The 24,640-nt window shown below is 42.0% G+C and overlaps 1 protein-coding gene across 2 annotated transcripts in view; it reads left to right on the forward strand.

Moving 5' to 3' along the window:
• LOC114797963 (tyrosine-protein phosphatase non-receptor type 22-like) overlaps positions 1-24,640 on the forward strand; it is a 29,342-nt gene that overhangs the window by 1,984 nt on the left and 2,718 nt on the right. Inside the window, exons 3-18 of one of the 2 annotated variants that reach the window (XM_028993303.1) lie at positions 590-666; positions 986-1,081; positions 3,827-3,865; positions 3,971-4,042; positions 4,365-4,424; positions 5,156-5,298; positions 6,421-6,487; positions 6,634-6,711; positions 7,181-7,261; positions 7,833-7,915; positions 10,934-11,190; positions 13,377-13,502; positions 15,499-15,567; positions 21,942-22,078; positions 23,362-23,389; positions 23,785-23,853. In XM_028993303.1, the coding sequence (XP_028849136.1) occupies positions 590-666; positions 986-1,081; positions 3,827-3,865; positions 3,971-4,042; positions 4,365-4,424; positions 5,156-5,298; positions 6,421-6,487; positions 6,634-6,711; positions 7,181-7,261; positions 7,833-7,915; positions 10,934-11,190; positions 13,377-13,502; positions 15,499-15,567; positions 21,942-22,078; positions 23,362-23,389; positions 23,785-23,853 (1,482 nt within the window). Of the gene's footprint in view, positions 1-589; positions 667-985; positions 1,082-3,826; positions 3,866-3,970; positions 4,043-4,364; positions 4,425-5,155; positions 5,299-6,420; positions 6,488-6,633; positions 6,712-7,174; positions 7,262-7,832; positions 7,916-10,933; positions 11,191-13,376; positions 13,503-15,498; positions 15,568-21,941; positions 22,079-23,361; positions 23,390-23,784; positions 23,854-24,640 lie in introns of both variants that reach the window. The other variant, XM_028993302.1, reaches the window with a different exon arrangement.

The raw sequence follows: 24,640 nt of genomic DNA on the forward strand, positions 1-24,640 counted from the left end.
ACTGTGAAGAAAAGTATGCAGAGTTTTGTACAAGACAGGATTTTGCATCATTTATTGATTGATTATAGCAACTGGGACATCCTGGTAAGAGAAGCTTTGGATGTTGAAATGTCCCTGCAGTGAGGAACAGAACCGCTTTTTGGGCAATGTGACCAGAAAGGGACAATTTACCTTGATTCATTTTACGGAGGTTTTACACTCTTTTATGGTCAAGTTAAATAGGACCACATCAGTCTCACTGCTGCATCATTTTAATAAAGAGAAGCAAGTAATAAACCCATGCAACACTCTAAAAGGAGATAAAGTGTTAAAGCAATGACAAAATAAGGAAGCCATTGTGCAAGGCATGGCTTAAAATAAGTTAATCAAATAAGTGCATAGAGACATATGTCTTGAACTTGGACCATTATGGAGCCTTAAATAATACCAGATCTTTCAAATATGAAGGCAGACACAGTGTGTTGATTTAACAGTTGTTCACTTTACTGCTACTTCACTGTCCCACATTTCTCTCTCTCTCTCTCTCTCTCTCTCTCTCTTTGTCTCACCAAAGTTTTCTCATTTTGTGGCTCTGCTCTGTCCTTTTCAGTTGACCACAGTCGAGTTAAACTCTCCCTTTTCACATCGAAGGATGACACTGACTATGTCAATGCCAACTTCATCAAGGTATATTACTGTGGCACAACCCAAATGATGGGAATATTATTCTGAATGATGTAGAGTACTATAATATAAACCAGTAGAAATGAAACCAATGTTTATCTAAGCGGCAAGAAATGTTATCAGCGTAACGAAACCTTATTGTTGTAGGTTATCATTCATTAGTTGGGAGAGACCATACCCTGGTTCTGAAAACTCCTTAATTTCTTTAATGCCTAAAATCATTACTGTACATTATATGTTGTATGTTTATTTGTTAAAGTGATCAAATCCTTCATGCTGTAATGAGTGTGTAGTATGTTTCAGTGGATGTATGTGTGTTTAGGGTGTTACAGGAAAGCCCGCATACATTGCTACTCAGGGTCCTCTGCCAAACACCATAGTGGATTTCTGGAGGATGATCTGGGAATATAAAGTGAAGGTACCTGCACACACAGTGGCACCATACACAAAACCCATATCTTTATATTCAGCAGAGCTGTGACATGAGCTGTGGGATTAACTCACTAATTTGTTGATCCTGTCATGCCAGGAGGTGGAGGTAGGTAGGTGCACAACGTGGTAACAGTTCGGGAGTTGGGGGCAGGGAATAAAGCTGGTCAATATGTTAAAAACTTTCCCATATTGAAACTCCAAAAATATTTATTAACATAGAACCATTACTATCACTGCCCTGCTATAACAATTTCATTGCCTTGCCCTGGATAACAATCAAATCAATCAAAATGTATTTATACAGGGCTTTTTACAAAATTCATTGTCACAAGGCACCTAGCAAAACATCAGTGCTCAAGGTCCCTAGTGAGCAGGCCTAAGGCAGGAGTGGCAAGGAAAACCTCCCTGGAAAAAGAAACCTTGAGAGGAACCAAGGCTCAACAAGAGGAACCCATCCTCTTCTGGTCAGCACTGGATTATCCTGGGATGTTCAATGAGATTTATCCAGGAAATATGGCATTTAGAGGAAGGTTGCCACTGAGCAAAGTACCGTCCCCACACACTTGTCATGGCTGCCCACTACTCAAGACGAGTGATGGTTAAAAGCAGAGGACACATTTCACCATGTCACTGTGTGCTATGCTGCAGTGTCTCACAATGATAGTCACTTTCAAAGAGTTGGGGCTGTGTAAGCAAATGAGATCCAGTGGAATACTGGCGTCAGTTAGCCTGGTGGTGCATGGCACACTAGACAAGGTCCCAGGTGGTCCTCATCTTCTGGATTCTGTAGTTTACAGCTGGTTCCTCTGCTGTGTCTGAGGGGACAAAGACAGGTCGATGGCCAATGGTGGTCTCAAAGGGAGAGAGGCTGGTTGCTGCTCAGATTTCAGTGTGGGCGGGCTTTTAACTACTCAAGGTTATGAATATTTCAAAAACAGAGGAGCATAATGAGCCTGAATTTAACAAGATGAATTTGAGCAAGCTGAAATTTTTAAATGTCTTATTTTAATGATACTCTGAATTATTTACAGCAAAACTGTATAGACAAAATATTCAGAAACATTGAAATTGTATTGAAACAGTATTTGAAATTCAAAGGCTGATGAAATTTCAAAATCTGATGGAAACTGGATACAATTGAAAACTGGATTATTCATTCTGGATTATTAGTAAAATTTTATTGATGTGTCAAGTTCATTCTTTTTTGGATTTCTTACTAAGTATTTTAAATTTCAATTGGCTCTAAATTTGTTAGGGACGGCTCTGAATGATATAATAATGATATAACCTTGTTTTAAGTATGAAATGGGTCAGACTTTTCTCTTCACTTTGTGAATATCTATAAACATGCATTTTCCCCAGTCCTTGTAATTGCTCCTGGATCTAAGTCTGAGTGGTGCTTACGTCGACTGGACCTGTTATCTTCCATTATAAAATGAGACCGGCTTGTAATAATGTGTCTATGTGCAAGAGCAGCAATAATTTCATAGAGTCACATTCCAAAATGAAAATAAAACTTGATTAGCAGAGTCCTTTATTTTACAATTAAATCAACATCAGGTCGAGGAATCCATGACGTACGAACAGGCAAGAGAGCAAAGTGCGAAGCAGAAGTGATGTCAGTTAAAAGAGAACTGGGAATGAGAATGAGAATGAGTAAAACATTATTGTATGCAATATTTACATTTACATTTACAGCATTTATCAGACGCCATTATCCAGAGCGACTTACAATCAGTAGTTACAGGGACAGTCTCCCTGGAGCAACTTAGGGTTAAGTGTCTTGCTCAGGGACACAATGGTAGTTAGTGGGATTCGAACCCGGGTCTTCTGGTTCATAGGCGAGTGTGTTACCCACTAGGCTACTACCACCCATGCATATGTAATATTGCATTACATATGCAATATGTAATGCATATATCCATAATTTAATTCTTTCTAATCAAAATATACATTTCGGATTTTCACAACAGAATTCACCCTATGGGCAATTGTTTTTTTCAGATACATGCTGCAAAATGCATCCTAGTTTTTATAAATGTATTCAATATTCATTAACAAAATTAAAAACACATTTCAGATATACATAATGATATTCTGAATATCCAAATCTACATTTCTCCAAACAATGTTATGCAGTTATGCAGAATAACTGTGAATAATCTGTTGATAAAATAACTGAAATCGTTAGACAGTGATCAACACATGCAACACATTCTCTTTCTCATTCTCTCTTTTTCTGTCTAAATGAATATGCAGGATCCCAGAGCTGGCATCCACGTGTCTCCATACACAAAATATTTGACTTTCTGCCATTTTTGTCATAATCGAGAAAATTCCCAAAGCTTGTAGGATGCAGCAATGTAATAATGACACCCCTTCTCATAATGAATATTAGAATAATTGTTTGAACATGAATTAACAAACATATTTGTTTACATAATGGGATGATGACATGAAAAAATGCAATGACTTAAACTATAGCAAATATTAAACTATTTGATTAAAGTTAAATGGCGTTTGAATATGAGTTTTTTCTCAGCTCAAACCATGGGTTGGGTTTTGGCCAGTGTTTCCATATAATGTTTTTTTTTTTTTTTTTTTCTGCTTCACCAATACAACTTGATGAATTGAACAGGCTTATACACTGATGGATAAATTGCCTGCTTATTGATTTAAGTCTTTTAACAACAACAATATTCTTACACGCCCTGTCTTTGTCACCGTGCAGGTTGTAGTCATGGCATGCAGAGAATTTGAGATGGGAAGGGTAAGGATTATTTCCATGTTATTCATTGTCAGCAGTTATTAAATGGCTCTAATAGACACACACATTAAACACAAAGACCCCTCCCCACGCTGTTGTCTCCTGCAGAAAAAGTGTGAGTGCTACTGGCCCAAGAGCAGAGATGTCACATTGGTGTGTGAGCAGTTTGCTGTTCACTGTGTGAGTACTTCCTCCCAGTGCCACTTCCTGTCCTGGCCACTGGCTGCCTTTCTTCTTCTGCTCTGACTGTACCAGCCCACTCTCTGACTTCTTCTGAGAAACATTTACATGCTTCTTTATTGCATTTTGATTTGATTTCAGCTCAAGGTAATTCAAAAGATCAAATACATAGTTATACAGACAAAAAAAAGCAATAAATGACACATAGAGAATGTTTTCATATTACATTACATATTGCAAGTCGACAAACAGAATCCTGATTTTAGTGTATTGGGAAGAGACTGAAAGCTTCATTTTAAATCTGCTATCATTTTAATTTCAGGAATCAGAGCAGGAAAAAGGAGATCATATAACAAGGCTGCTGAATGTGACCTATAAGGGTGTAAGTACACTGCGTGTGATTACTTCTACAGACGGAACAGATCTGCGAATCTGCGACGGTGAACCCGGGTTTGAGAGTACAAACGAGATGAGGAAACATGAACAGTCTTACTAGCTGTAAAGAACGACGAATATCTAAGCTGTTTGCAGGCTAGGGCAAATAATGACTGAGCAATGGAAGGAAGCCATCTTGCCTATTTATGGGAGTTGCGTCACCTCTTTTCCGAACGGAGTCATGTGACAACATTGGCACAAAGCACTTAACATGCATGAGGTTCAGCGCCCAAAACCTCTAGAGAGCAGTGGCCAACAAAAAGAAACCAAGAAACAGGAACCAACAAAATGATCTGTTTCTCACAGGACTCACAGAGTCTAGAGTATCAAAAGCTGTAAAAGAGTATCAAACCACATAAACACAGTTGATGACAAAACTGGCTTGTTCAGTACATTCACTAAAGCAGGTTCTGTACTGTAAAACTATTCTATCATTGCTGATGTAATCATTATATCAGAAAAATACTTTTGTATACACCTTTTATTGTATGTAAAGAGTTTACAAGGTAGAGCAGACCTTGTGCCACACGTTTAAACAACTGTTCATTATTTAGTTTGACCACAGAGCTGCTCTTGCATTTGTATGATCCATTGTCTGTCTAAAAGAACATTTTTTTTTGCACACATTGGTAGCAGGAACAGTGACATTATAATACTGGACATGTTCTCTCCTCTCAGTGCAGCCGAATGTTGAAGCAGCTGCATTATGTCAACTGGCCAGACCATGGTGTTCCTGACTCCATTCCCTCCATTCTGGGACTCCTGCAGGAAATGAGATCCTACCAGGAACATGATGACATTCCTATCTGCATACACTGCAGGTACGTCAGCCCCTCAGCCCTATAAACCAGATAACTAGTGTAGCTGTGGTGGTATCTGTCAATGAATGCATGTCAGTAATTGAACAGAGAAAAAAGAGCAAGTGAAGCTGATGTGATTGAAGCATGATGGATCCAACTGCATGTCCAAATAAATCTGAATGTTCTGAGCTATCAAAAAAGCTGCTAAGGTGTCACTGAGGCACCATCACCACACACTGCTCACTAAGGGTGATGGTTAAATGCGAGGGCACATTTCATTGTGTCACCGTGTGTTGTGCTTGCTGTGCTTCAAAATGACAATCACTTCACTTTCACATGTAAATGGTGCTAGTAGCCTAGTGGGTAACACACTCGCCTATGAACCAGAAGACCCAGGTTCAAATCCCACTTACTAACATTGTGTCCCTGAGCAAGACCCTTAACCCTGAGTGTCTCCAGGGGGGGACTGTCCCTCTAACTACTGATTGTAAGTTGCTCTGGATAAGGGCGTCTGATAAATGCTGTAAATGTAAATAAACCAAACCAACATGCTATCACTAGCATTATAGTAAAGTAAAGTAAAAAAAGTTCACCCATAAATGTAAATGAGAGAACTTAGTTTAAAAAAAGCTACTTTTTTAACTACTGGAATGAGAAAAAAACACAGTAAACTAATGGCAGTTGTGGTTTACTTTCTATGCCACATCAACCACCACTTAAAGTCAGAAGTGTGTATCACTGGTGCATTCAGGGGATTTACGACTCACTGAATAGCACAGACCTTTACAAAGCCATCAACAATTCCAGCATTCCAACACACATGCTTGGCTTGAGCATGGGTAAAAAGTATTGCAGACATTACTGCCAAATATTCCATCTGTAAACAATTTAGGAGAAGTGTGGTTATCTGTGGTTCATTTCACCAAGCATGAACAGAGAGAACACAGCACGTGGGCCCAAAACAAAGCAGGAAGTATCATTATATTACTTATGTGGGTTTTAATAATCATGGAAAATCAATAGAAACCCAGATGAAAGTTGATGAAGGGAAGACCAGGTAAGACTGAACACTCAGGTTAGTTGGGCATAAAGTGACATTTATGTAAGTGACACCCCACCCCCTTTGCTACTGTCTTGCTTTAGTGCTGGATGTGGAAGAACAGGGGCCCTGTGCGCCATTGACTTTACCTGGAACCTGTTGAAGAAGCAGGTAAAATATGCCTGTTGTTAAGTCTCTACTTATGAACCATTAATAAACACAAGCTTCCTGGTTTGGCATTAGTGTCAGGCTGTATGCAAGTAAAATCACAGGTTATTTAACCATGTTAAGCAGTCCCAGTGTGGTTTTCCTTGCAGAAAATTCCCCAAAACTTCAGCATCTTTGAACTGATTCAGGACATGCGAACACAGCGGACATCCATCGTTCAGACAAAGGTTACACAAATCTGCTGCTTCCTCAGTGTGTTTTAGAGCAGCCAGTTGGAGCTAGACCACATAATATAGTTATGTAATATAATACATCCAACCACTAAACAGAACAATTCACTTGCCACAGAATTATTTATTAAAATGCACACATGTGTATTTGTTATAAATACACCACTACTGATCTGAGAGCAGCATTTAGCATGAGACACACAAAGTTCACACGCTCACACATGGCATTTCTCATGCTTATAAATTATTCATGTTTACAGCACTGAAATTCCTGAAGCGAGTTTCACAAATGAATCATGAACTCCATGAATGCTGCACAGATCTGCACAGATGCGCAGATCTCTCAAAAAGCCCATCCACCCCCTTACCATCTCACTCCAAGCAAACTTCAGTCACTCACTACTGTACCTGTGTACTACTGAAAAGTGATCTGATTTTGAAAAAGTTTTTTTTTTGTCAGGAACAGTATGAACTAGTGTACAGGACCATCAGGTTTCTGTTTGAGCTTCACTTGGAAGCCACCAAATCTACTGACAACAGGAAGCAGGTGAGTTATTACACTCCTGTGGCCAGACAATTACTTCCAAGTTTGGTTGTGCAATAGGATGACACTCTTGCAATATGATGGTACCAATACATTTTGAACAATGCTATGGGAAGAGCCCTTTCTTTTCCTGTATAAAATCATAGTTGGATCACTTTGGTGTGGTCCCCAGACGGAGCTCCGCATTCTCATTAAACACCTTTGGGATAAAATAAAATGGAGATTGCCTGACCTCATAAAGGGTCTACAGAATTAACAGGGGCTAATACCCACACAAACCCTACAAATGTTCTAGAAAGCCTTCTGCAAAGTGTCAAAGCTTCTAAGGGAGAACAACTCCATATTAAAGTCTGTGTATTTCAATGCCATATCAATAAAATCCGGATCAGTTTTCTATTTGATGGCAGCCCTTCCATGTCCATTATTTGTTGAATTTAAAGACCAACACACCTTCCCTGCGATAAAGTGCTGATAGATACTATGATCCTATAACATGTGCTAATCCTTTCAGGGCATGTCAGTGGAACATATCAGTGGAATTTATTTCAATTTGAATAAATTCAATCCCCATCAGGTGGTTCAATGCCCATCTTCCATCTGTAGCAAGGACAGTAGCAGTAACCTGTGTAACCCAGATACAGAAGCAGGAGACCACAGGTAATACACACAAACCTTCACAGCAAATAAGTGAATACGTACTGATCATTACAGAAATGCTGTAATTGAATAAAATCAGGCTTTATTAATAATAAATGTAATTTGTGTTGAATTAATTCTTATTGTAATTACAGCATTTGAGATTCAATGTGAAAACTTTCTGTCATCCAAATTCAGCAAGTGGGCTGTTTCACTTTGGAAAAAAATGTATTTAGAATTCAGCTTTAACTTTGGCTTGAAAATCAAGCTGGGAATTGAACTCATTCTGCGAACTGAACTGTAAGGCTGCAGAAGGGCACATACACACTGGATCAATGGACTACAGATATTGAACCCCTTACTGCTGTCCTTGACATCTGCAGAAAAAGGGCGACGTGTAGGTCACACCTCACCAGATACCTGAGCCATCCAGCTCATAAACTGACACTTTAACATGTTAAAGGTCCCCTATTGTAAATGTACCACTTCTTATCTTGTCTTATTATGAATATTTGACTTTGTGAGACTATTTAACATTAATACGAGTTCCCGCAGCCTGACTATGCTCCTGCAGTGGATGGGTGTAAAGAGTGCTTTGGCCATTCTGCTTCACGAGCTGAGACGGTCGGATCTGGAATTTGTCCCCTAATGTCATCATAAGGGGAAAGTTTACCTCCCGTTTCTTTTTTTGGCCACCCCTCCCCTAAAACACTATCTCCACCGACAATCATGGCTTGAAACGTGAAGCATTGCAGTTGCTCGGTGATTGGATGTAAAAATGAGCACAAATGTATTTTTTTGTTCAGTCACACAAGACTATGAACAACCAGTGGGTTCATTGTATTTTTTCTGGAAAAATGCAGACATGACTTCCTGTCTGTGCCAAACATTGTGGTTGGTGGATGGTGTTGATGACGTCATTTCCACGAATGCCCGCTCACTTCTATTGGCCGCTCTCCTCCTCGTCCCACCTCTCTCCTCCTCATTAGTATTTAAAACTACAGACACTGAAACCGGGCATCCTGGGAAATCTCATTGTGGGACTGGATCAAAGTGGCTGTAATTTGTGCCACGGAAAGAGACTTCAGATATAATATCAGGGGACGACTAAGACCAACATTAAAGCAAAAGGACGTGTACATGAATATATATTAAAAGACGAAAGAAAGAACACACTTTGCACTTATTGCTTGATCCATCACGTCTGTGCGTTCCTGCAGTATGTAGACGCCATATTCAGTTCAATGAAACTATAATTTACATCATTTAGGATGAGCTCTGCACTTCAATTCTTTTCTTCTAGGTTCCGGATGTCATATTGAATTTCCAACCAAATTTAAAGGTGAATTGTGAACTGGAAAAAAAGGACTGAATAATGCTGATTGAATTATGGAATGGCTGAAGGTTTCTATTTTGAATCTTAAATGCTGTAAATACAATTGAAGCATGTTTTTTTTTCAATTAGAGCAATTCAGTTTTCTTACATTTGTGACTAACTTAGTTCCACACTTTATTACTAGCACTATGAAATAGCTTGTGGACGTGACAAATATTTATTACACTGTACAATGATCAGCCATAACATTAACACCAAAACAGCCATGACCCAATAAGGGGGGACTCCACTAGACCTCTGAAGGTTTGCAGAGGTATCTGCAGTTGTAAATGGTGAATTTTATTCCATGCTTGACATCAACACAGTCACCCAGGCCCGGCCCTAACAAATTTGGAGGTCTAGGCAAGATTTTAGGTGGCGCCCCACAACGCCGCTTTTTACGCTGTACCGCGTGACACTTGACGCCATAAAAAGCAGAGTTGAGGGCATGTTCAGAACGGCACTTTTTAAGGTCCTTGAAAACGATTTACCACTAAGTGGCACGGGTTATTTGCATGTGCAGTCTTGTTCATGGCATTTTACTTTATTTCAGGGAGGTTTGCATCCCTCCTGATCCGATCTCAACCTGAGTTCTGGGTATCTATAGAAATCTATAGAAATCGAATGAGAATTGCTGGTGTCTTCCTCTTGTAAGTCGCTTTGGATAAAAGCGTCGGCTAAATAAAGTAAAGTAAAGTATCTGGCACCAAGCTGTTCATTTGAATGCTCAACTGGATTGAGATATGGAGAATTTGGAGGCCAAGTCAACATTGTTGTTGCGTTCCTCGAACTCGAACGAAGACGTGCCATCAGGGAATACGGTTTTCCATGAAGGGGTGAACTTGTTCAGCAACTTCCACATGAATGCAGGACCCAAGGTTCTCAAAGCATCCTGGTGCTTTGTCCAGGGATACATATCCACCCACATAATGTAAAAGATTCATCAGACAAGGACACTTCCTTCCTTTGCTCAGTGGTCATGTTCTAAACCTGCCCATTGCAGATCTTTTTGGTGATGGACATGGGCCAATATGGGCACCTTTACCAGTCTGCAGCTATGCATACAAATTCTGGATCGCTGTGTGCCCTGGCACCTCTAGGTACTTGGTGGACACGGGACAGTATGGGTAGTCTTGCAATTCAGCAATCATGCAGATATGCATACAAATTCTCATGCTTTCTTTCTTCATACCTTTCCCCTTAAACCAGGAGTACCTTTTTCAGCAAACTAACCTTCTATTTCATCTGACAGCAAGAGTCAGCCTTTATTCTTATGTGTCATCAATGGCCCTTGGTCTTCACAAGTTCACTGGTTAACAGTTGTTCCTTGCCTAGACCACTTTTGGTTGGTCCTAACTACTGCAGATCCCACAATAGGTGCAATTTTGGAGATGTCTTGCAATCACAAGTTGACCTTTCCTCAAAATCCTTACATTTGTCCAGCTGATTAATTTTCACTGCTTAAGGACAAATTTTCACTTTTGGTCTAATATTTCACTTTCACGTGCAGTTTAACCCACTGCTTGCAAAAATTGTCAGTAGTGTTCATGTTATGGTTGATGGATGTATAATGACCTGAGATTACAAGAAAAGGGGCTCATGAAATGTGTTCTAAAGTGCATGGCATTTACTAATCTCAGAATCCCATATCTGTTAATTTCCAGGATCCACCATGTCCCAAAACCACTACATCCCACTGAACCAGTACCTCACTGGTCCCTGCTGGAGGGACCTCCACTCCTGCACCCTGACCTGGCTGCCTCTAGCCCTCTGTGTGATATGGTACAGGATCCATATTTTGGCCAAATGTCACCCAAGACAACTGAACTAGATGAGATGGATTCAAGCAACACCTGGCAGTTCCTGTCACAGCACAACCTCAACAATTCCCCAGTGAAAATGTCGACTGACACGGAAACAGGTTCACACATTCAACACATTTCTTTTCAGAGACGCATTGGGATAAACATTTATTCCATATTTTAAGCACCTTATGAATTTTGGTTTGGAACAAACCTTTGGAAAGTATTTACAGTGCATCACTTTTTCCATATTTTTTATGTTACAGCCTTATTCCAAAATGGATTAAATTAATATTTTATCTCTTCTATACACAACATCCCATGATATAAATGTGAAAAATGTTTACTGTAAAAAAAAACAAAAAAACTGAAAAGGCACATCAGCTTTTGCTGTGAAGCTCAAATTTGAGCTCAGGTGCCTCCTGGCTCCCCTGATCATCCTTGAGATGTTTCTGTAGCTTCTTTGGAGTCCACCTGTGGAAAAATTAGTTGATTGGACATGAACTGGAAAGGCACACAATAACGTGTAAAGTGAAGTGATTGTCACTTGTGATACACAGCAGCACAGCACACGATGCACACAGTGAAATTTGTCCTCTGCATTTAACCCATCACCCTGAGTGAGCAGTGGGCAGCCATGACATGCGCACAGGGAGTAGTGTGTGGGGACGGTGCTTTGCTCAGTGGCACCTCAGTGGCACCTGATTCTTCCTAGAGCTGGCCGGCCAGTGGGAGAAGGGCGTTAGTCAGGGAGGTAACCAAAAACCCAGTTGTCACTCTGTCAGAGCTCAAGAGGTCCTCTGTGGGGACAACCATCTCTGCAGCAACTCCCCAATCAGGCCAGTGGCCAGACAGAAGTTGCTTCTTAGTAAAAGGCATCTGAAGGAGAAACAAAATTCTCTGGTCTGATGAGACAAAGACTGAACACTTTGGTGTGAAGGCCAGGCATAACATTTGGAGGAAACCAGACACCACTCATCAAGGTCACAACCATCCCTACAGTGAAGCATGGTGGTGGCAGCATCATGCTGTGGGGATGGTTCTCAGCTGCAGGAACTGGGAGACTAGTCAGGATAGAGGAATAGGTGACTGCAGACATCCAGGATGAAAACCTGCTGCAGAGGGCTCTTGAACTCAGACTGGGGTGATGGTTCATTTTTCAGCAGGACTAGGAAAAAAACACACAGCAAAGATATTGTAATATTAAACAAATGTGTGTGGCCACTAGATCAGATTCCCTGCAGGTGGGTCCACTGGCTGAATAAAAAGATCACTCCTTTACTCATTTTTTCCAGTCCTCTTTAAGAACTTGTGGGGACTCACACACAACAGTAACAGATTCTCCCGCTCAACTCCCTCGCACACCTCTTCTCTTGTCCCTCTTCCTGACTTAGTCACATTGGTTCTGCTCCACAACCATTACTCCCAAATGGAGCACATTCCATCCACCAATTCTTACGGTTACAATATCAAAGATGTGGAGAGATCTCTGGAGATCTTAAAATGTCTGTGCTCTAACGCTTCCCATCCAACCTGATGGATCTTGACAGGTGCTGCCAAACTGGCCAAGGATTGATGTGCCAAGCTTGTCATTTTCAAAAAGACTTCAGCCCATAATTGCTACCAAAGGTATTGAGCAAAGGCTGTACATACTTATGTACAAGTGTTCTCAGTTCTTTTATTTTTAACGAATTTGCCAAAACCTTAAGCAACGTTTTTCACATTGTCATTATTGGGTGTTGGGTGTAGAATGCTGAAGAAAAAAATGCATTTAATCCCTTTTGGAATAAGGCTGTAACATAACATAATGTGGAAAAAGTGATGCATTCTGAATAAATTTTGACATTTACAGCATTTATCATATGCCCTAATCCAGAGCGATTTACAATCAGTAGTTTTGGGGACAGTCCCCCTGAAGCAATATAGGGTTAAATGTTTTGCTCAGTAAGTGGGGTTTGAACCTGGGTCTTCTGGCGAGTGTGTTACCCACTAGGCTACTGCCACCTGGAACTCTTTCCAGATGTACTGTATGTACAGTGGGTACGGAAAGTATTCAGACCCCCTTAGATTTTTCACTCTTTGTTATATTGCTGCCATTTCCTAAATCATTTATGTAATTTTTTTCCTCATTAATGAACACACAACACCCCATATCGACAGAAAAACAGACATTTTTACACATTTATTAAGAAAGAAAAACTGAAATATCACATTTGAACTGTATGTATGGTGTGCTAGTTTTCGAGATCCTGTTTCTTGTGTTATATAGTAAGTAAATGCTGTTGTTGTTCATCCTGACTTCCAGATGTCGATTGTCCTTCTGTTGGTCATTCTGGAGATCAGCCCCCACCGCTCCCAGAGCGAACCCCAGAGTCCTTCATTCTAGCTTCTGACCCCTCCCTGCCACAAGTGCTTCAGCCACTCCTCCCAGGTCAGATGACAGGGTTAGCAACATACATCACTCTGCATTACCATCTACCCGTGTGAGCAGTTACACTCCTTCCTAACTCTGTATTAACTCCACACACACAAATTCACAGAATACCGTTACGTAATCTGTTACTGTTATGCAATATGAAAAGCGCTCATGATGTCACAAAAACATACGATCAAACAGAAATCTTTTCAACCTTCACAGAGAATGTTACTAGGCTGCCCAGCGATGCTGAGGCACAATGAGGTTAGTGATGTATATATTCACAAACTTAGGGTATCTGCAGTGTTCTCACATTAGTATTTCATGTCAACTACAATAATAAAATATAATGACCAATTTATTTGTGATCAGTTCAATACTAACAAAACACTGATTTTTCACATTTCCATTATTTGAGCGTTTTCCACTGGCATGGAGTGCAGAATTATTAGGCAAGTTGTATTTTTGAGGAATAATTTTATTATTGAACAACAACCATGTTCTCAATGAACCCAAAAACTCATTAATATCAAAGCTGAATGTTTTTGGAAGTAGTTTTTTGTTTGTTTTTATTTTTAGCTATCTGTGTGGACATCTGTGTGTGCAGGTGACTATTACTGTGCATAATTATTAGGCAACTTAACAAAAAACAAATATATACCCATTTCAATTATTTATTTTAACCAGTGAAACCAATATAACATCTCCACATTCACAAATATACATTTCTGACATTCAAAAACAAAGCAAAAACAAATCAGCGGCCAATATAGCCACCTTTCTTTACAAGGACACTCAAAAGCCTGCCATCCATGGATTCTGTCAGTGTTTTGATCTGTTCACCATCAACATTGCGTGCAGCAGCAACCACAGCCTCCCAGACACTGTTCAGAGAGGTGTACTGTTTTCCCTCCTTGTAAATCTCACATTTGATGATGGACCACAGGTTCTCAATGGGGTTCAGATCAGGTGAACAAGGAGGCCATGTCATTAGTTTTTCTTCTTTTATACCCTTTCTTGCCAGCCACGCTGTGGAGTACTTGGACGCGTGTGATGGAGCATTGTCCTGCATGAAAATCATGTTTTTCTTGAAGGATGCAGACTTCTTCCTGTACCACTGCTTGAAGAAGGTGTCTTCCAGAAACTGGCAGTAGGACTGGGAGTTGAGCTTGACTCCATCCTCAACCCGAAAAGGCCCCACAAGCTCATCTTTGATGATACCAGCCCAACCAGTACTCCACCTCCACCTTGCTGGCGTCTGAGTCGGACTGGAGCTCTCTGCCCTTTACCAATCCAGCCACGGGCCCATCCATCTGGCCCATCAAGACTCACTCTCATTTCATCAGTCCATAAAACCTTAGAAAAATCAGTCTTGAGATATTTCTTGGCCCAGTCTTGACGTTTCAGCTTGTGTGTCTTGTTCAGTGGTGGTCGTCTTTCAGCCTTTCTTACCTTGGCCATGTCTCTGAGTATTGCACACCTTGTGCTTTTGGGCACTCCAGTGATGTTGCAGCTCTGAAATATGGCCAAACTGGTGGCAAGTGGCATCTTGGCAGCTGCACGCTTGACTTTTCTCAGTTCATGGGCAGTCATTTTGCGCCTTGGTTTTTCCACACGCTTCTTGCGACCCTGTTGACTATTTTGAATGAAACGCTTGATTGTTCGATGATCACGCTTCAGAAGCTTTGCAATTTTAAGAGTGCTGCATCCCTCTGCAAGATATCTCACTACTTTAGACTTTTCTGTCAAGTCCTTCTTTTGACCCATTTTGCCAAAGGAGAGGAAGTTGCCTAATAATTATGCACACCTGATATAGGGTGTTGATGTCATTAGACCACACCCCTTCTCATTACAGAGATGCACATCACCTAATATGCTTAATTGGTTGTAGGCTTTCGAGCCTATACAGCTTGGAGTAAGACAACATGCATGAAGAGGATGATGTGGACAAAATATTCTGCACTCCCTGTAAATAGTGTGAGTTATGTTCATATAATGAACTCCCCTACAGGTGATCCTCCCTATCCTGCACTCTCACTTCCTGAGCGCACTCCAGAGTCCTTTGAAATGGCTGATGAAGGTAAGGCGGCAGATTCATACTGATATTATAATGTCATACATCAATGAGCCACAACATTGCAGCCTATTCAAGTCCTCCTTTTGTGCTAAAACATGGCATGGATTCCACTAGACATCTGAAGGTAATCTGTGGAAACTGCCATCAAGCAAACAGTACCAGATCCTGTAGGTTGCAAGGAGATCCCTCCATGGTGTAGGGATGTAGTGCACCAAATGGTCTGATTCTGCATTAAAAGAACTATATATTATATATTATCAAAACCCCCAGACGTACAGGCCTGTCTCTGTGGTCCATTAAATGACTCTCAGGAGCCACGACTCTTCCTCCTCTTCCAGAGGAGTGAAACTGCCCACACCTGTCCCTCTAACCAAACAAAGGATAAACACAACCCATCATAATTCAATGATGGCAGGGCCAGGAGACCAGACTATATGGACATGCACACAGGACCCTAAAAGGGATCTTCACAATGCATAGGCAGATAGCGAATGGCTTGAATGAAATCCAAACACACATGATCACTCGAACACTCGGGTGGTAGTAGCCTAGTGGGTAAAACACTCGCCTATGAACCAGAAGACCCAGGTTCAAACCCCACTTACTACCATTGTGTCCCTGAGCAAGACACTTAACCCTAAATTGCTCCAGGGTGACTGTCCCTGTAACTACTGATTGTAAGTCGCTCTGGATAAGGGCGTCTGATAAATGCTGTAAATGTAAATGTAATGATCAGCTAATCTCTTACTGTGTGCTTAGTTTATTCATTTCACTGTAAAATTGCTGGCCCTAACTTATTTGGAGCCCTAGGTCACCCCCTTGAATCGCAATACATTCCTCTGCTAGTGTAGATAAAATCACAAGAAACGGAATTTTGTTAAAATATGGGTGGTTTGATTTGTTCCATAGTCCAAGCACAGCAGTGTTTCAGCTGCACTGCAGCTGAATCTGTACAGGAGTAGTTTCCATGTTGACTGCAAATGGCTTGGGAAGCAGTTTGAAATGGGATCTGTAGTTTGTGTGTGATCAGCAGCATAATAATTCATCTATATCAAGTGATCTTGCGGGATGTGGTCACGGGATTTGACACCCTCAAAACAGCATATCCCATAATGCAATGCTTAAGTTGCCAGTGGTTCAGGGCAGCTGCTCTGCGCACTAACCAGCAACCCTAACCGTGTCCAGTCCAGTCCATTGTCCAAGTGTCATGGAGATTGGCTGTAGGAACGGGGGTGTTTCATTAATAATTTTATTAGCAGAATAAGCTTTATTGCCAGGTGGTTTAGTGACAGAACTCTAAAGTGCAACAGAATGACAGTGACAAGACAAGACACAGGAAATAAAAATATTTAAATACAGAGATACAAAAATAGCGTGGACTATATATATATATATATATACACACACACACACACACACACACACACATATATATATATTCCACGCCACAGGTATGGTGATATGTGCAAATATGAAATGTAAATAAGTGTGTGTTGTGTTGAGTAAATCATTTATTTTAGTGTTCTACCACGTGTATTGTTACGCGTTCCTGACATGGCCTGCCTGGGGGAAGAAACTGTTTCTTGTGTCTGGTTTTTTGGTGCTAAATGCTCTGTAGCATTGATCAGATGGCAGCAGATTACAGAGGGAGTGTGCGGGGTGAGAGGGGTCCAGAGTGATTTTCTTAGCCCTTTTGCTCACACTGGATAAGTACAGATAGTTGGAGAGTGCGGAGGGATGTTCCAGTGATTCTCTCAGATTCTCTCTTCTGCTTAGACTCGCAGAAGAAAAGATTTGTTACATGGAACAAACAGTGAATGATAAAAAATCATTTAGCCTATTTGGAGAAAAAGATGGTTATAATGTGAGACTATATCAGTCATCCTGGGATAACAAAATATGAATGAGACTACTTGTTCTGAACAAGCCTTGACAACATTTTCGGTAGAGCCGAACCACAGGAAGAATTCCAGGAGGCCTTTTCATTTGTGCTTGTGTTGCATTTTGTTGCATGTGTTGCAACTGGAATATGTTCAAACAGGCTGCCACTTACAACACCACCACTGACCTCCAGGAGTACACAGAGACTGTTAGAGCCTACATCAACAAATGCACTGAGGATGTAACAGTCACCAAAACCATCACTGTCCGTGCCAACCAAAAGCCATGGATGACAGGGGAGGTCTACAGACTGCAGAAGACCCCACCCCCTCCTGGTGACCAGGTGTTGACTCTGTCCCCGGACAGTGTGAGGAGATCCCTCAGCAGGATCAACGCTCGCAAAGCTCCGGGTCCTGACAACATTCCTGGTCGTGTACTGAGGGACTGTGCAGTGGAACTCACTGGTGTCTTCACAGACATCTTAACATCTCACTCTCCCAGGCTGTCGAGGGACTGTGCAGTGGAACTCACTGGTGTCTTCACAGACATCTTTAACATCTCACTCTCCCAGGCTGTCGTCCCCACCTGCTTCAAAGATACAACAATCATTCCGGTGCCAAAAAAGTCATCTCCTTCCTGCTTTAATGACTACTTGCACTTACCCCCAATGTCCAATTGCACTTACCCCCATCCTCATGAAGTGCTTTGAACGGCTAGTCATGAAGCACATTAAGTCTGTCCTTCCCCCCTCACTGGACCCCTTCCAGTTTGCATATCGGCCCAACCGCTCAACCGATGATGCCATCTCCACTGCACTCCACTCAGCACTCACACATCTGGACAAAAAAGACTCATATGTCCGAATGCTGTTCATAGACTTCAGTTCAGCATTTAACACAATAATCCCACAACAGCTCACACAAAAACTGATCCAGCTGGGGCTCAACACCTCACTGTGTAACTGGCTGTTGGACTTCCTCACAGGAAGACCACAAGCAGTACGGGTTGGCAGTAGCACATCCAGCACCATCGTCCTTAACACGGGGGCTCCTCAGGGATGTGTGCTGAGCCCCCTTCTCTTCACTCTGCTGACCCACGACTGCACTCCGTCACACTGCTCCAACCTCTTCATCAAGTTTGCAGATGACACGACTGTGGTGGGACTCATTAATAACAGGGATGAGTCTAACTACAGAAGCGAGGTGAGCCGCCTGGCCACGTGGTGCGGAGACAACAATGTCTCTCTGAATGTGGAGAAGACGAAAGAGATTGTTGTTGACTTCAGGAGAGGAAATACTCAGCATGCTCCTCTGACCATCAACGGTGCATCTGTGGAGAGAGTGAGCAGCACCAAGTTCCTGGGTGTGCACATTACTGAGGATCTCTCCTGGACAAAAAACACCACTGCATTGGCCAAGAAAGCACAGCAGCGTCTTTACTTCCTCCGCAAACTTAGAAGAGCAAGAGCACCAGCCCCCATCATGCACACATTCTACCGAGGAACCATCGAGAGCATCCTGTCTAGCTGCATCACTGTGTGGTTTGGCAGAGCAGCTGAGAGAATCATCGGTGTCCCTCTCCCCTCCCTCCCAGACATCTACAGTACACGCCTCACCAAGAAAGCCCTCGGCATAGCAGCTGATCCCACCCACCCAATGCAAACCTTCTTCAGCCTGCTGCCATCAGGGAGGAGACTGCGGAGTCTCCAGGCCAGGACCAGCAGACTGAAGGACAGCTTCACCCATCAGGCTGTCAGGAAACTCAACTCCCTCCCGGCTCTGCCCCCACTCCCCTCACTCCCCTCTTCTGCCGCACAAACTTTCTGAAACCTAACACACACAAACTGACCATGCACCAGTAACTCTGTGCAGCTCTGGTCTGCCAACTACCTCACTTGTCACTTTGTCACTTTAAACTTACCTCTGTTGCACTACATGGGTTTGCACTCTCCACCATGTGCCCTTATCTGTATATGGTGTTTTTAAAATTGTATATTGTGTTTTTTTTTTTATTGTATTTATACCTTTGTATTCAATGTTAATGTTTTGTATTTAATGTTACTTGTATGGGTCTGAGAGTAACGTAATTTCAATTCTCTGCATGTCCTGTACATGTGGCAGAATTGAAATAAAGCTGACTTTGACTTTGATTTTACCCAGATATAATACTGCTACTATGAGACATAGAGACAGCTGCGCATGCACTTCAATTGCATGTGGGGTAGGGATGCAGGGGACCTCAGATTCCCTCCACTACGCGCTTGAAGCGTTTGTAGAACATGCTGTAGAAATGTCTGTGTAGTAAACATTCTAAGCAGGAGAAATGCCATGTGTGAGTGTGTGTCTCATGCTGAGTCTCACGTGAGAGACTCATGAGACCTGCTTCAAGGCTTTATAACATAAAGAACAGCACTGCTTACACTCCAACAACATGGCAGAAACACTTCCTTTCTTTTGAAATAACTCTGGAACTTCCAGTACCAAATCTGGCCAGTAGATACTGCTAGAGTACCTTCTAGTACACTGACAAGCGACACAAGGCAACAAGGAAAAAAAGAAGACAAATTATACTAACAGTTCGGGCTGAGAAATTATGTAATGCAATTCCGTTTAACCCAGTCAAAATTGTACAAGTACTTAGTATAGACAAGTGAACCCCATTTCAAGAATACACTACATCCGTTCCAGTGAGCAGGTTTCTCCCCGCATCATCTTCACCTTCTGAAATATAAAAAATCCTGAAAATGGAAGCAAGATGGCGCCAGTGTCGGCCTGCGGTCTGTTCTGTTGTTTTGTGTGAGGGACGTATATGCCATCTATCTCTTACCATCGTCAAACACATCTTGGACATTCGAAATTCCTGTGTGGCGTTGCCAATGCCACAAGATGGTACAGGTCCTTTTCCAGAAGACGGAAAGCAGGGCGGAGTGCTTATCCGAATGAATGTCTGCCTTCGGTGATGGTCGTGGCAGTTCAGCAGTGTCACCAGTAAACCTCCGGGGCCGCTGGCTTCGCCTAATTGATTTTTCAATGGCGATTGAGGAGCCGGTGATTTCTGTGGAACACCTTCGCTATACCCTCCCACGGCACACAGATGGGGTGTCTGCCGTTTCCTTTTACAACCACTGAGGCGCGTTGCATCCCCAGCGAAGCCCAATCTAATTCTCCACACAGCTCTGCTAAACATCAGATCTCTAGCCAACGAAATGTTCCTTCTGAAAGACTCCCACAACCTGGAGTTCATGCTTCTGACCTCTGATCTCCAAACTGTTCATTCTTTAGAAAAGGTGGCGGCCAGGCCTCTGTCCCATGTCACACTAACACCAGCTTCGAAATGCAGCTACTGGAGCTCAATTCGTCCTGTCCTTTTGTAATTGTGTATCACACTTTTATCAAACCAAACTGCTGGACAGCCGACGCCATCTCACATCTCCTCCACACAGCACTCACCCACCTGGACACTCGGAAGGGAAATGATGTTAAAATGCTCTTCATTGACTACAGTTCAGCATTTCACACAATAATCCCTTCCACACTCACCACCAAGCTGGAGCACCTGGGACTCAGATCATCTCTCTGTCAGTGGATCTCCAACTTCCTAACCGGGAAACCACAGGCAGTAAGGATGGGTGGACATGTCTCAGCCTCCATCATTCTCAGCACTGGAGCCCCCCAGGGCTGTGTTTTGAGCCCCCTGCTGTACTCCCTGTACACCCATGACTGTACAGCCACTACTAACTCCACCACCATCATCAAGTTTGCTGACGACACTGTCGTGGTGGGCCTGATCTCTGACAACTATGAGACGGCCTACCTGGAGGAGGTTGGAAATCTGGTGAACTGGTGCCAGAGGAACAATCTCCACCTGAACGTCAGCAAGACAAAGGAGTTAATAGTGGACTTTAGTACAAAGCAGGAGAGGACCTACCAGACCCCTGTCATCAACAGGAGCCCAGTGGAGAGAGTGGACAGCTGCATCTCTACCTCCTCAGACGCCTGAGAGACTTCAGACTGCCCTCCAAGGTGCTCAGGAACTTCTACTCCTGCACCATAGAGAGCATCCTGATGGGAAACCTCTCAACCTGGTTTGGGAATAGCACGATGCAGGACAGGCGAGCCCTACAGAGGGTGGTTCCATCAGCTAAACGCATCATCTGTACCAAGCTCCCTGACATTCAATCCATCTACAGAAAGCGGTGTCCCTGAGCAAGACACCTAACCCTGAGTGTCTCCAGGGGGGGACTGTCCCTGTAGCTACTGATTGTAAGTCACTCTGGATAAGGACGTCTGGTAAATGCTGTAAATGTAATCTTGAAAGAATCCTGAGATTCTCTAATCTAAACAATCACTCAGATCCCTACACATGCCCATAAACTTGAAGGACAAAATGTTTACTTTAATAATGTTATGGCTGATTGGTGTATGTAGTGATATAGTTTATGAGAGATATATAACAGTTTTTTCATGTGAGGCATGATTCACCCTCTTTTGCTGCAGCCCTGTCTTCTGAATGGATGAAGATGGAAAGTCAGACAATAACACACAGAAGATCAAAAGTGGGAATTTCTGCAGAATGGTCAGGAGTCACACATACCCTTCAACATGAGACGACCAGCACAAAATGCAGAAGCAAGGTCAGAGGGATTGTTTTATTTCTTGCTTCCCATTTGGATCTATAGACTATGTATTTGAACAAGTATATCGTTCTAACCTTATTAAAAATATTGCCGTATGATAACTAGTGATATCAGCTTTACATCAGCATTGCCACTGATTTAGGCTCAATTCACTGTGTTCATGATAAAGCATGACTAGCTGCACTCTGAAGGTTACTATATGGAATGCTATGAGGAAGGAGACACGGCAAGGACTCAGCAGAAGACTACTGAGCATTTATTAATAAACAATAACAGAAGTCAACACTGAACGTGAAATGAGAAGGTATTGTCGGATGTTGATTCTGGAAACTCTGATTTGACTGCTGCCTTCAACATGGGATTTTGCTGTCATGTTTAGAGCACTGTGTAGGCATTAGAGGATCAGCCCTTGCTTGGTTTCGATCATACCAAGAGTTAACAAGAGTTTTGTACGTGACTCCACCTCAACTACTGCTCCCCTCACATATGGAGTTCCCATATGTGGTTGGACACTTGGGTTGAATGTGTCAGAGATCAGCTCTCCAGACCTTGCGGGACTTTGGTATGGGAGTGGAGGAGACTCAAGCCCCACCTGATGCTCGTTACACCGGGGCTGATCCCTAACCGTGCCCTCACCAGAAACTGGTCTTATTGCCAGCGATGCAGACCAAGATCTGACATTATTCATATAGGGACTGAACAGCACTTATCAGAGTGCCTGGTACCCTGTATTCCAGTGAGGTGCTACTGTGCAACGGTCTGAGAAATATTGGGCGCTGCAGCATATTAGCCTACAGATTATTTTTCCACGTGAGAAATACAATGTGTGGTGGGAGGGAATGACAAAAGATTATGTGACACTTGAGAGCCCAGAGCTTGTGTTTCAGCCTTCACCACTCAGACCCTCACCATACAGCTGGCTGAAAATAGATTTAATCAGAAATACAGTAAATGTAAAGATCTGTCTTATCACTTCATTATGTAGTGAATTCACATTTATTCAGAGTCAGGGAATAGAGCTGTGCTGGATCATCACTATTCGCTCTGGATCGGGGACAGGAAGCATTTGGTAGAAAGGACATGCTGTAGGGGGAATAGTGATGAATCTGGGAACATGGACTGGCAGAAGCATTTTCAGAGACTGGGCCATGTGTCTGGGAGCAGGACAACCAGGGATTCCTTTTTGGCATATGTGTCTGTGTACTGTGTTTGGATTCTGCTACATAAAACATGACAGTAAAATACAATAATTATCTGTTTTTTATCTTTATTTTTTCCAGACCATGAAAGTTCGGATGTCTCTCCCTGGTAAGTCCAAGATCATGATCTCCAGATTTGACCATGAATGTAAATGTAAATGCCTGTTGATACTGAACATATGTTGACCATTATTGAAGCATAATAGCCATTTGTGATGGGAACAGTTGCATGATTACTTTAGCTGGTAGAATCTTTAACAAAAAATGTGCTGAGATGGGATTCGACTGCAATGAAATGGCAATGGGTAGTGAATGAGATTTGAGAAGAGAAGGACGGAGACAAGATCCCATTATCTTTGTTGCCAAATTGGTCTGCCAAGTCTGAGTAGGCCTTGTTTATGTTAAGTATATGTGACAGTTGAAATATGGAGGTTTTGCTTGTGTTTTGGCTAATCTTTGAACGATTTTACACTGAAGCGATCAGGAATCTTTGTCTCTTCATAGTTCCAACTCCAGCACCATCAAACTGTGCAGCTGTGGACTCTATCACCCAGACATGCAGCAAAACTGATGGTGCGGATACACATACAGATACACAATACACCCACAATACACAATACCCTACATATAATCATAATCCAAAACTAGAAATGGGAGTTTTCTGAACAAAGTTCAATTTTGGCTTGAAAAGCAATTAAAGGTTAAAAGAGGATGGATAAGAGGAAGGATAAAGAGGAAAATTGTTAAATTAGTTAATTACATGAAATTGGTTTTATATGCATATTAGCATATTAATGCTAACATACTAGCATATAATGCTAACGAGGCAGGTCCACAATGTGTCACGTTAAATTTGGTGATGTTTGGGACATGTTAAAATATTAGCATGTTAGTATGCTAATGCATGCAAAGGTGCACTGTAAAATGCATAGAATGAATGGGATGATGAAAGGATGAAAAAGAGGAGTGGAGCATAGGGGCATGAGGGGAGGTAAAATGTGGTTGAACAGGTAAAATATGTGGTCGTGGAAGGCTGAAAGTATGTTGCTTGGTAAAATGCATGGGAGGGAATGGGAGAAGGAGATGGAGATTAAAGAAAGAGTGATAGAGGAGTAAAAGTTAAAAGAGTGAAACAAAAAATTAAGTTGGCCTTAGATGAATGTGTGTACTAAGTTTCATATCAATACGTTATATTGTGAGGAACCAGGGATGGGTTGAATTTAAATCAATAAAAAAAGCAAAAAAGAAGCAATGAAATTATCTACTTCATCTAAGATTATCTAAGAGGTGTTCAGGTGAGGTATTTCATGAAAACAAAATGAATGGCATATATTGAGTTAAAGTTGTCTCTGATAAAAAT

Source organism: Denticeps clupeoides, chromosome 10 (assembly GCF_900700375.1).
Source record: "Denticeps clupeoides chromosome 10, fDenClu1.1, whole genome shotgun sequence".
Taxonomy (NCBI): Eukaryota; Metazoa; Chordata; class Actinopteri; order Clupeiformes; family Denticipitidae; genus Denticeps; species Denticeps clupeoides.